Source organism: Salminus brasiliensis, chromosome 19, assembly GCF_030463535.1.
Source record: "Salminus brasiliensis chromosome 19, fSalBra1.hap2, whole genome shotgun sequence".
Taxonomy (NCBI): Eukaryota; Metazoa; Chordata; class Actinopteri; order Characiformes; family Bryconidae; genus Salminus; species Salminus brasiliensis.
In genome coordinates this window covers 23,049,778-23,063,162 of record NC_132896.1, presented here as the reverse complement: position 1 = coordinate 23,063,162, position 13,385 = coordinate 23,049,778, and the positions used below count along the sequence as shown (strand labels likewise).

At 35.3% G+C, this 13,385-nt stretch overlaps 1 protein-coding gene across 1 annotated transcript in view; it reads left to right on the top strand.

Annotated features, from left to right (window-relative positions):
* Window positions 1–13,385, top strand: part of il1rapl2 (interleukin 1 receptor accessory protein-like 2) — a 244,302-nt gene that overhangs the window by 224,233 nt on the left and 6,684 nt on the right. The window contains exons 8-9 of the mRNA XM_072663356.1: window positions 2,282–2,427; window positions 9,836–9,976. Of these exons, the coding sequence (XP_072519457.1) occupies window positions 2,282–2,427; window positions 9,836–9,976 (287 nt within the window). The remainder of the gene's footprint in view (window positions 1–2,281; window positions 2,428–9,835; window positions 9,977–13,385) is intronic.

Genomic DNA, 13,385 nt, shown 5'->3' with positions numbered 1-13,385 from the left:
AAGTGAAATAGAGAGTCTATGCTTTTAGCAGAATGATTTTACAGGTGTTTGCATTCCTTTTACTACTGTATTTGCACTTCAGTGCAAACAAAAACAAACAGTTGTGTGATACATCAATTATTTGAAAATTTGTTTTGATCACTCTTTTTTGCACTTTGACTTTAGCAAAATGCTAACTTGGCCACTTCATCTTAGCTAAAAATCTGTTTTTTTATTTTATTGCCACATTTTCCAAATTATACTATAATTTCCTTAAGAACCAGAGCCTTATCCATCATTTTGTAACCCTTTCCTGACTGGTAGATTGGGTTGACTTTGTTGAATTTGAATCTCTTTGAAAAAAGTGTGCTGCTTTTTGAGACCTTCTAGCCTGCTTCACATTTCCAGACAAGTTCTTTTAAGTGATGTTTAGATTCTGCAGGTCTGGCAGGTCTGTCTGGGTGTGGCTAGTGAAATTAAACCCAGTTATCAATTAAATTTTCTTACTGATTGATTTAGTAGCTAAGGGCCAGTTACTTCATATGGGTAATATGGGTTATCAAAATATCATCAACAAATGCAATGGTATACCCTCTTCAGTTTGTTTTTTGTGCCAAGCAGGTTTAACACATAATATATTCTCTTACACATAAACACACATGCTTACAGTCACACATTGTCATCCAGGCTAACACCAGGGCTAATTACTCGGCCTCCGACAGCAAGCACATCCTCTAAATAAAGAAGTGAAAGCCTAGTTGCCATACTGTCACCCAGCCACCCCCACTTATCTTCCTATCTCTCCTCATTCCTCTTTTCTTTTTCTTTTGCCTACATTCTTTACCTATGCCAATGGGTGTACAACCTCTAAATGGTCTCCTGGAATTTTAAAGGATTTATTTGAGATCATATATTATTTTTGCCAAAGCAAAAGCATTATAGCAGTTCTGCCTTTTAAACACTAAGGTTATGAATCAAAATACATCTAGGCACATTTGTCCAAAGCCTGATTATACACTGTAAAAAAGGAACTGGGCAGATATTTTTTTTTTCACTTAAATTAGACAGTTAGATCTTACATACAACATCTTACAATGCCTGTCCAGTTTTGGAACAAGATTCTTTTGACATATAAAAGGAACAAGTTGAGTATGAACATGAGAAACATTACTGCAGGGATTTAATTCCATTTAGCTACAATAGCATTAGTGAGGTCAGGTACTGGTGATGTGGGCTTGCAAATGGTACTTCAGCAAAACCCAGTCAGAGGTGGCAACTAAGTACAAGTACTTTATAACTGTCAATTTATGTATTTTTAGTAATACTGAGTATTTTTGTCACCTAAAAATAAACCTCAATAAAAATAAAAAATAAATAAAAAATAATAAAATATATATATATTTTAATTATGCAGTTTCTAACCAGACAGATAATCACACCCACTGCTGTTAGTGAATCTGAATCGTGTAAACCTTAAACAGAGTTGGGATTTGATTCTGTTTGCTGATGTAAATTGTTATTATATGAACATATAATCATGAACCCACTTCATTAGCTCATTCGTTCATTCGCTTTTAGGTGTTGCACATTTAAGTGAGTTCTGTAAGTCTGTAACTAACTAACTAACTAGCTGTATCATGATGTTTAACAAAACAGCCACATGTGTTATGATTATTGATTATCTGTCCTGTTAAATAAAAGTGTCAAAGGTGTGTATCAGAGGTGTGTAGGCGAAGCTGCACTGTCAGAAACACTGAAGAGCTTTACTGAATTTAACAGTCTGGTAAAACTACAATGTCTTGTGTTTTCCCATTTTTATACTTAGTGCATTCAAACACCTAATGACCTAAGTGTTTATTATTGATTAACTTTGCTCATCCGTTCCATCATTTCAATTAAGGTAATGGTTAGTGCTTTGATAAAGGCTGTGGTTTTCAGCAGAAAAAACACAATAACAGTGAACATTTTCTGGGTAAAGTAATTTAAAACCAGTCTCTTTTTCTCTGTGGCTTAATTCTTTGGTCTAAGCGGCTACATAATGTACTGTTGCTCTTACATTAGCACAGTTGACAGCTCAGTTCACTTGTTTTTAATAAAATATGTGCATTTTGGTATGATAATGATATATATATATATATATATAATGTTTATGTTTTTTGTTTACTATAACAATCCACATTATAAAAGTACATAATATAAATGGAGATCTTGTAAGTGGCTGCTCCAGAACCCGTTCTATATTCTGTATTTTAGAATTTTAATTCTAAACCACTAAAAAGCTTTTGAAATGTGATTTGCACAGGATCCTAAGAGAGTACTTGGGAGAGAAAGAGGTGGAGCTGTCTCTTACGTTTGATGCTGTAGAGGAGACTGACATGGGTAACTATACCTGTCATGTAGAGAACCACAATGGACGTGGACGTGGAAGTGCTGTCCTTCAGAAGAAAGGTAAAACTTAATCTTACTATACCTTTTGGGATTCTTGGCTTTGGTTTAAACAGAGATGACATAGTAATGTGTTGAATGTATAGTAATATGTGTTAAATATTTGAACACTTGCAGAAAAAATGCACATTTATTTCAAGAAGCCTTATAAGCCAATAAGCCTTAATTATGTATAATTGAATAATTGTATAGGGACATCCAACAACTCTGTGTGCGGGTCAGACATTCTGAACCAAGTTTATTTTTTTATCTGTTTTTCTGTACAGTCTTTTTCAGTCAGATGGCAAGCTTTTTCTCTTTAGTCAATACTCCAAAATGTATCACTTTGTAGTGTAGTAAGATAATAATCACAAACTGTTTAGTTTGTGTAAAAAAGAATATATTTCTTAATTTAGCTATTTGATTGAGCAGCTACATAATGTACTGTTGACAACTCTTGTACAGTTGATCAGACTTATTTTTATTGAAAATGTGGTGATATGGTATTATAATAATGTTAATATATTAGTTTTTGCTAGTTACAGTTTTTGCTTACCATAACAATCCACATTATAAAAGCACATAATTGGAAAGTTTTGTTGCATTTTATAATAAAGAAATTTAAGTATGAGAGAACAGAATCATATCAGCCAACAAAACATCTACAGCACAGAACTAGTATGTTAACCTAGTTCTCACTACTGACAGGGAAGGAAGAAGTCTGTGCCAAAAGCTAATATGTTAGCCACAAGCTAACACATTTTCAATTCAAGGTAAAAGAGGAAAATTGTTTTACTTCCCACAGATTGAATCTTCAGTGCAGATAGTAACAGTTTGCATATGATCTTGATTACATAGTAATTACAATGATTACATTAAAAAATTAGGTTACATTTTTCATCAATTACTTTTTGTGAAACAGAGTCTATTGTTACACTTTACATCCAACCAAAGCTCTTATTAGGTTCCAAATCAGCATCACCAGATGAAACTTTTTGGGAAGTTGGCTTTTAAACACGCTTATACACCACACACACAGACAAACACTGCAAAGGAAAAGACTTGGACTCTGACTTTTTGACTTGGAGTCAAAAGATCCAGCCATGGGCGACTGAATCTAGGAGTTTATATAGAACTTTGCCCAAGTGTTGTGCATTGGACTTAATTGCTGCAGAAAGGGATGTTTTGCTCCCTCAACGCAGTGCCGCCACTGCTCTAGCGCAAGCCTGACCACCAGTAAGTCCCTGACAACTTCTTTGTCAAGCCGGTCAAAGCCAGAATTCCTTATGAACCATCAGAAGAACTTTGCAAAACCCAGGAAGCGCTAGACTAGGAGATGGGCCAGGGCCAGTCTTCCACAGCCTTGACCATGGCAAGATTTATGTGCATAGTGTTCTGTGACACGACAAATCCCAAAAAGGAAATAGAAGTCCCTGAAGTGACATAACAATGAAGTGACATATGCAGCAGATTAAAAATCTAGGTATGGTTAATGCAAATATAAACGGTAGTGCAAATTGAAGCTGACTTGGCTGAGGTCATATGGGGTAACTGGTAGAGGTCCTTAACGGTTATCTTGTTGAGGCCTCTGTCAATAGAGGGCCTCAAACCCCATCCTTCTTCCATACGAAGAAGAAGCCGGCCCCAGCCTGGGAAGTGGATGGCCAGATAAACCATAAGGCCAGGGCTTCCTGGACGTAGTCCTCAATGACAGAGGTTTAGGAGTCTTCTGGCTATAAACCGGTGTTATTAGATTTGATTTATTAGAATAGACAAAGGCTTCCAGGGGAGAATGCTAGCTACCTTGAAAGTCATGAGAAAAACTAAAGCTAAAAAGACCTCCCAAAAGAAATTGGCAACACTCTGCCTTTACTCGATAGTGTCTGTCACAAATGCTTGGAAAGAGTCAAAAATCCAGCAATGGGTGATCTAGAAGTTTATATAGCCCTTCAGCCAGGTGTCGTGTGTTGGGCTTGATTGCTGGCTGGCATGACTCGAGGCCTCCCATGGTGGTGCGAGAAAGCCTCGACCTAGAGCTACTCCTTACAAGAAAAATTATTAAGGAGTCATAGGATGTGTGTTAGGAGAGATACAGTTCATACACAGTTATTGTCAGAAATTCTGTTTACAAAATATGTAATACAGGAGGTTGGTTACAATTACAAGTGTTTGATTTCCTGAGTGTAAATACATACATGAGATGCACTTTTGCACATTCTAGCTAAAGAACAATTACTGTTTATTTACTAAATTTAATGTATTGTTACATGCAAACTTGCAACAGTTCAAGACCACGTTGGGTTCCACTTCTGTCAGCTAAGAAAAGAAAGTTGCAGTGGACTCAGGCTCACCAAAACTGGACAGGAGAACTTTTTTGAATCTTTGAATCTTTTGCTGAGGCTGCCTTTTATCAAAAGTCCAGGCTGGTAAAGGTGGTGTTGTGGGGATTGTTTTTTTTTGGCACATGTTGATCCTCTTATTACCAATCATTGCTTGAATGACACAACCTATTAAAGTATAGTTGCTTAAAAGGTACATACTTTCATGGACACAACTTCTTCTAATGGCTACTTCTAGTGATAATACACATATGATAATACATGTCACAAAGCAAACATAGTCTTGAACTGTTTTGACTATGAGTTCAGTGGTCTTCTCGATCATTGGATCTGAATCCAGTACAACACTTATGGGATGTGATAGAATGGGAGATTAACAGCATGAATGTGCATCTGAGAAATGTGCAGGTACTGTATAACACAATAACATCAACATGGACCTTAACCTTAAGGAAATATTTCAAACATCTTGTGGAATCCATGCCACAAAGAAACAAAGCTGTTTTGAGAGCAAAAAGAGGCCGTACCCAGTATTAGTACAGTGTTCCTAATGAAGGTGAATAATTGATTTTGAAAGTGCCTAATCATTAATTAATTTTCACTAGCTTTGTCAATATATTGAAATGGTATTCTCTATAAATACTGACAGCCCCTTGACAATTCGCATAAACGTTAGGAAATTAATAGTGTACACTAAATGCCAACCCTATAACAGATAAACAGTGACATCTGTTGGTTAGTGGTAAAGGGGCTAGTTTAGCCTCATTCTTGTTCAGCTAGAGCTTCATTTCTCTATGGAGGTGCGTTGAGTAATCTGAGAATTATTAAAGTAAAAATACAAAGTGCCAAGTTCTCTGTAGAACTTACAGCATCTGTTAATATAGGAATACACATATGATTCTTCTTTGTTTTGTGGTCATAGATTTGGTCTTAAATTAAATGCTAATGCTTAGAGTAAGGAAGGACAAATCAGCCTAGATATATAACCCACTGTACAAAAAAAAAAAATAAAACAAAATAAAAAATTTCAGAGCATGTTTGAAAATGCACTTTACAGGGTCAGTAACAAGTAGCTCTGTAGCTTATCTATGTCCACATTCAGTCAGTGCAACAAAAATGATTATGTATGCATGGACAACTGAAAGCCACTTTGTGTTTACAGCATGTTTACATATTGGTAGATTAGTGTTTTCAGCACTTATTAAACTATTTACTTATGACCTACAACTTTAAATATTTTGGTTTATTTTGACTAGCTCAGCAATATATGTAATCATGAACAGGAATATTAGCTTACTAACAAACTTATAGCCAAGTTAGCTTGGCCAAACTATTTTTTTCACACTCCATCATCTCATCATTTTGTACTATACTGGATATTAGCATTTTTATAAATTGGTCAGACATTCTATCGCCCTTTTCGCTTGTGAAATTACTTTCTTTATTCTACTAATGTGTGCTAGGGGTCAAATGTTGATTAATATCGTTATACACAATATGCTTAGCATATCATGAAGTTAATTGGGTGAAGTGCAACATATTTTGAATGAAAATCACTGTACTAAGTATGGGAGAGTATTTCCATTTTAGTTTCTAAGAATCCTTTGTGAATTCTCTGTGACTGCTACTTTTGTTTGTAAATGCATATATGGTACATTTACAAAATTATATTTGTATATTTGATTATGAATTTGATTTATGAAGTATCACATATTACATTACTTTCAGAACATTACATTCAGTAGTTACATTCAGTAACATACAAATTCCTCCTGGCTGTTGGTGACAGGGTTGTGGGTTCGATACCCGGGCTGGGCAAGCTGCCCACTGTGTGTGTGTGTGTGTGTGTGTGTGTGTGTGCTCACTGCCCCTAGTCTTGAGCTAAGATACTGACAGAAACGAGTCAGTGCTGATTCTTAGTTATGAAAATACACAATACAGAGATGAGACTTTCAATTAGCACTAAATTAGTGTTCATTTAAAAATACAATTATGAAGAATAAATGTAATATGATTGATTAGTTCATGATTAGTGAATTATAAAGTAGAAGTTGTGATGTTTTGTTTTGAAATAAAATTAATACTTTTGTTATTATAATATGTACATAACTAATGTAGAACAACTGATTTACAGGTCTATTCATTATTTATTAATCTTGAAGTTAGAGCTTACATGTGTATATGAAGTGTGGTTAATATATTAAATGATGTATGGTTCTAAATACATCAGAAAATTTGTTCAAAGGTTCATAGTAAGTTAAACGAATTAAAAGCAAAAAGAAATGTTTTATGAACTAACATTATTATACAGTGTAACCAAAAGGTCACAACAACAGTTCTCTTGAATGAGGCTACAGAGAAAACACTTTTGTTTTCTTAATGAAATATATAGCCACCATTGCATTTACTCACAACCTAATCTAAGAGTGCAATAGTAATTTCAAAAGCAAGATTCCAGTTCCAGTACTAGGATAACAACTTTTAGTCATTTTTAACTGCTAGCTGGCTAGTGCAAAAGGAAGCATCTGTATTTAGTATGCTCTAAATCAATGGTTAAGCTGGCTGGTTTCCCAATAGTATCATCATTTGTATTGTTGTGCTGAAAACAAAATGAATACAAAATCATAAATGTGACTGTATGCACTGTAGAAAATTACACATTAACACATGAAATGTTTTAGGCAGAAATATGTTGACTGTATGATAACTTTTTTGGTTGTATTTGAATTTATATATTAAATAATTTCAATCACCATATAGTATAAATGTTCTAAAACATTTAAAGATTCCCTGGAAAATTACAGAACATCAGAGTCACTTCTTTCAACTCATGGTCACGCAAAGTCAAACTTGTTTTAGGAGATTAAGGGAGAGAAAGAAGAGTGGACAAGGCTTTAATGTGGCTGCTTCACATCAAATCCAAGGACGACGGAGACACAATTTAAACTGGAGTAAGTATTAAGTAGTTGGTCAAATGACTCAAAAGATTGCTTTTCTTTGGTGTTATTGGAGCTTGTTTACAGGGCTTCTTATTTCTCAGAATTTTTTTTTTTATTTAGCTTGTCTGGCCATTGGAAGCATGTTGTGATGGCGCTGGTTCTCCTTTTTTATAATCTCACTAACTGGGCTTATTCGTCCCTTATTCGTTATTGACTGGACCATATTTGTGCTTCTTAACCTGCAGACATTGAATAATGAAAAGTAAAACAGTAAAACTTTGTCTAATCTCTGCAAGTAGCAAAAGGCCAACACTTAAAGTTGTAATTAATAGTATATTTAGCTATATTTATCCATTTCATTTGTAATGCTGCAGGTTTGCTGTAGGGTTGCCAACCATCCTGTAAAATATGGAATCGTCCTGTATTTTGAAACTAAAAGACTTGTTCCATAACTGATGAAGAACACGCTTAGTTACGTATTGTTTGAACAGAGCGTATTTTAAAAAACAGAGCGTATTATTAGATAAACCCTGCCGCTCTTCCTCAGACATTCTTTCATGTTATTCTCCACTACCCAAAAAGAGAATGTGCTTCTCATCGGTCATGAAACAATTCTCACAACCAATGAGAAGCACTGTTAGCGTTATGATAGGCCTGACAGTTTCCAGGCACAGTCCACTGCTAAACAGAGGAGGGGAATAAGAAAATTGCAACCTATGGCTGTAATGCATGATATTAGAGTGTAATAATAATTAGTAATTTCACAGCACCTAATTAATAAAGGATAGCTGATCTGATGGTCACTGCTGTTGGGCCCACAGAGGACCCAGGAAGTGAAGTTAATGTGTAGACAGTTAGGGATTTATTCTGGAGTATTGCAGACAGATGTTAATGGAGGCATGAAGATCCTACACCTGCCATGGGAGGAGGGGGGTTCTGCTGAGCTTTTATTGACAATAGAGCAGATGCTGCTGTGTGATGTTAGCACAGTGTCACCTGTACTATACTGCTTCCTATACATTGTGTTTGAAAATACATTTTATACATACACATGTTTTAGTTTTTTTTTATGTAGCATTGTAGTATTTTTATGTGATTTTATGTCCCTTAATATGAATGGCCCTTTTTGGGTTTTTTTTTTCTCAAGAAAAGTGGCAGCAGTGTAGAAGTAAGTGTCTGTTTTAGTTAGCACTTAATATAAAGTTGGAGAATTCTCAAGTTGGAGTGTCTTGTGTTTATGAAAGTTTGTTTCTGATTACCTGTCAGTGTCATCATTCATTGTAATTTATTTGGCTGTAATAATCATGATTAAACAAAGGTTGATTCAGATGTTTTTCGTTGTCATTTCAGATGCTGTCAGGTGGGAAAGTGGGACAGCAAGACCACAGAAAATTATATCTCCCATGTTGTGGCAGACTACCTTAACATGTCCCTGGACTGCCTGTTAATTTATCTATTTGTCTCAACAAAATAAATGCATTTTATTGGTACTTTATTGGTGTCAGTTGTTTTATTTTGAGAATATATATAATGCTTAAATAAAGCTTTTCACCTTTTACATTTGAACCAAATCTCAATTAGTTTTATCTGGCTGGATAAAATTCCTGATCAGGATTTTGAAATTTAAAGAGAAAATTGCAAAACAAAATAATGAAATCACACACTTTATATGAATAATGTGTGTGTCTTGTTTTATCAAAATATACAATACAGTCATTAGTCATCATCTTAAATGGGAGGAGCAGTGGTTATGTGGTTTCACAGATATATAAATACATTTCATAATTTAAGTTATATACACTTTATCACCTAAGGCGTCTATTCTATTCAAAAAGTAAGAGGCTGCATTATGTGATAAATTATATTTCTGTCAGAGAGGCTGAGTGAAGCAGAGATTAATGGCTCATTTTGTAAATGACAGAACAGCAAATATGAAAGACTGTGTCAAGTCAAGGAATTTTTAGAAACCAATTTTCTTTTCCAGTTCTTTCATTCTGCTCTTGTTTGCCCTGCTGTAGCAAATAGGGCGTGAAATGAAATTGCTGTAGTAAGTGACAGAGAAAAAGGTAAAAATCTAGCTTGCTGAGTGTGTATTGTAAGTTGTAGTTGCTTTTACCTGCTCATGCCTTGTCTTACATTTACTCATCCCCATAGATATGTACAGGCTGGAATTGGCTGGCGGACTGGGGGTCATCCTGCTTTTGTTAGGGGTTTTCACAGCTATCTACAAGTGCTACAATGTGGAGATAATGCTCTGTTATCGGCGGCACTTTGGTAGTGATGAGACAGAAGATGGTAAGTATAATTTCTTTTTAATTATAAATTACAGGATTTTTAAAACAATAGAATCAGATGGGATTTCTTGATTAGGCCCAAGAAATGAGTATCAGTGATAGCATTCACTCATTGTGAACCACATAACTGTGATTTGTATAGTGTATGTATAGTGTATATAAAGTGTGTATAATGTGTGTATAGTAGTAGTTATGTATAGTACAAGTTAATTTGTAAATATTATTATTTGACTTTATTATTATTTGATTTAATTTGATTTGACTGCATATTTGCAATATTTGTACTAATATTTTTGAATGCTACTTGAGGCTGATAGTGTGCATTAAATGAGCAAATAATAATACAAATACTGTACATAATAAATTGTAATATTGTAAAAATTGTACAGTTGAAACCAAAAGTTTGCATAAACTATATAAAAAGACACATTCTTCTCACTTTCTGACATGAATTTAGATTTAGGTCAATTAGGATTACCAAAATTATTCCTATTTGCTAAATGCCAGAATTAAGGCATTTTTTATTGGTACCATTGGCCTTAAACTGTATGACTTGGGTCAAACGTTTTTGATCTCTATCCACAAGCATCTCACAACAGTTTTCAGAATTTTGCATTTTGCATTTCTCCTGACAGAACTGGTGTAACTGAGCCATGTTTGTAGGTCAGCTTGCTTGCACATGCCCTTTCAGCTTTGCCCATACATTTTCAATAGGATTGAGATCAGGGCTTTGTGATGGCTACTTCAAAACATTGACTTTGTTATCCTTAAGCCACTTTGTAACCAGTTTGGCCATTTTGCTTCAGGTCATTGTCCATTTGGAAGACCCATTTGCGCTCAAGCTTTAACTTCCTGGCTGATATCTTGAGATGTTGCTTCAGTATTTCCACATAATGTTCTTTCCTCATGATGCCATCTATTTTATTAAGTGCAACCAGTCCCTCCTGCAGCAAAACAACCTCACATCATGATGCTACCACCCCCCTGTTTCACAGTTGGGATGGTGTTCTGAGGCTTGCAAGCTTCCCCCTTTTTCCTCCAAACGTAACGATGGTCATTATGGCCAAACAGTTAATTTTAGTTTCGTCAAACCACAGGACATGTGTCCAGAAATAAAGGTCTTTGTCCCTGTGTACATTTGCAAACATTCATCTGGCTTTTTTATGTTTCTTTTGGAGTAATGGCTTCTTCCTGGCAGAGAGGCCTTTCAGCCCATGTCAAGACACTACTCATTTCACTGTGGATAATGACACACTCTTACCAGCTTCGGCCAGCATCTTCACAAGGTCTTTTGCTTTTGCTCTTGGGTTTATTTGGGCACATTTTGGACCAAAGCACATTCCTGTCTGTGACAAAGAACCTGAGTGGAATGATGACTGGACATTCACATCTTGTTTGTACTTTGCCTATAATTGTTTGTACAGATGAAAAAGACACCTTCAGGCATCTAAAAATTGCACCCAAGGATGAGACTTGTGCAAGTCCACAATTCTCTTCCTGATATTTTGGCTAATTTCTTTCGACTTTCCCATGATGTTACACAAAGAAGCAGTGTGTTTCAGGTGTGCCTTAAACTACATCTACAGATGTGTCTCTAATTAACTCAGATGTTGTCAATAAACCTATCAGAAGCTTCCAAAGACATGACATCGTCGTATGAGCTGTCCAAAATTGTTTAAAGGCATAGTAACCTTAGTGTTTTGAAACTTTTGACTTTGAAATTGGCTTTAAAAAATCCTTCTCTCATTATTCTGACATTTAGCAAATATAAATAATTTTGGTAATCCTAATTGATCTAAAACAGGAAAAGTAAATTAATTCAATTCTAAATTCATGTCAGACAGTGAGGGAAAAAATGCATATCTGTCTGTTTATATAGTGTATTATGGTTTCAACTCGATATCAGTAATCAACCTTTAATTAGTAAAGTATGTATGAAAATGTATTATGTTTATAATAATTGTTTGAGCTGATGGACATAAATATCATGGCAAGATTGGACTTTTAGTGATTTCTAAACTGCTCTTTTCTGGGACACAATGGATGTACACAGCTGTGACTGTTTTCATTTATGCAAGTATTTATTCAGTCAGTGGTGTGGTAGCGATACAGTGCATATAATTATAGAGAGAAAGAAAGCCGCTTCAAGTAATGTTATCATTACATGAACCATTCAGAATGTGGGGGAAAATGTCATCCCAGTAATATTGAGCATGGCATTTTTGTTTGTGCCAGGCAGGCTGGTCTGAGTATTTTTATCATTTCTAAAAACTATGACAACAGAAGGCTGTGCCTCAAAATTCAGCATCAGAGCATAAAGGGAAGTGTCAAAGACAACAATAACTGTCAAGGAGCTACAGAGTTTAGTGGCTGAGTCTGGAGCAAAGATGCACCAGGCAACAGGAGTCCCTTATAAAACTGACAGTGAGAGTGATTAATGTAGAAAAACATACATCAAAGTGCCCCAGAAATTGCTAGTGACCTAGCTAAAACTGAAGACAATAATTGAATTTTTTAGCCAGAATTCAACATGTGTGGCACAAATCTAACACTGCCTATTCCTCAACCAACAACATCCCGGAATAAAAAGATAATTTAAGAATGAATGGAGTAATAACATAGCGCTGCATGTTCTTTTTAAATAGTTCAATCTTAGTTTCATCTGTCCACAAAACATTTTGCCAGTACTATTGTTGAGTGTCAATGTGCTCTTTCGCAAACTTCAGGCCTACAGCAGTGTTCTCTTTAGTAAGCAGCAGCTGCCTTCATGCTGCTTGTTTTTACGGACTGTACCAATGACGCTTTTAAATCATTGGTAAATTTCTAAAGTCTTTAAAATCACTTTGTAACCCTTTCCAGCTTTATGTAAATCAACACTTTTTGATTCTAGATCCTCTGAAAGCTCTTTTTGGCGAGGCATGGTTCACTTACTCGTATCCTTCTTCAATACGCTGGATGTGGATCCGATCACATGATGACAAATTATTGCAGAAAAACATAAAATGCACATACTTTTTCTTGCCACTGTATTTTTTATATTGTCATGCAAAAATAAAAAATCTCAACTTAAAGGCAACTTATCAAGAAAAAGCAAAAACCATCTTGATTGTTAATGACAGTCAATGTAAAAAACAAATTGGAGCAGTTCTATTGGTCCTTTCATTGTCAAGTTTGATGAACAACTGCCACATTCACATTGTCAAAAATAGATACAAGTTTTTGGGGTTTTAATGTGACAGTGGCATTATACAGTTCTTTCATGTAATTTCTCAAACATTTCAACTGTGTTAACATGCATTAGATCAGCTGCCACCTACCAGTCCGACTAGCAAACCCGTCCCCCTCACCACCCATGTCAGACCAGCGGCACACCCTTCTACCACTGCTGCCTGCCTTATGACCATGTTAAA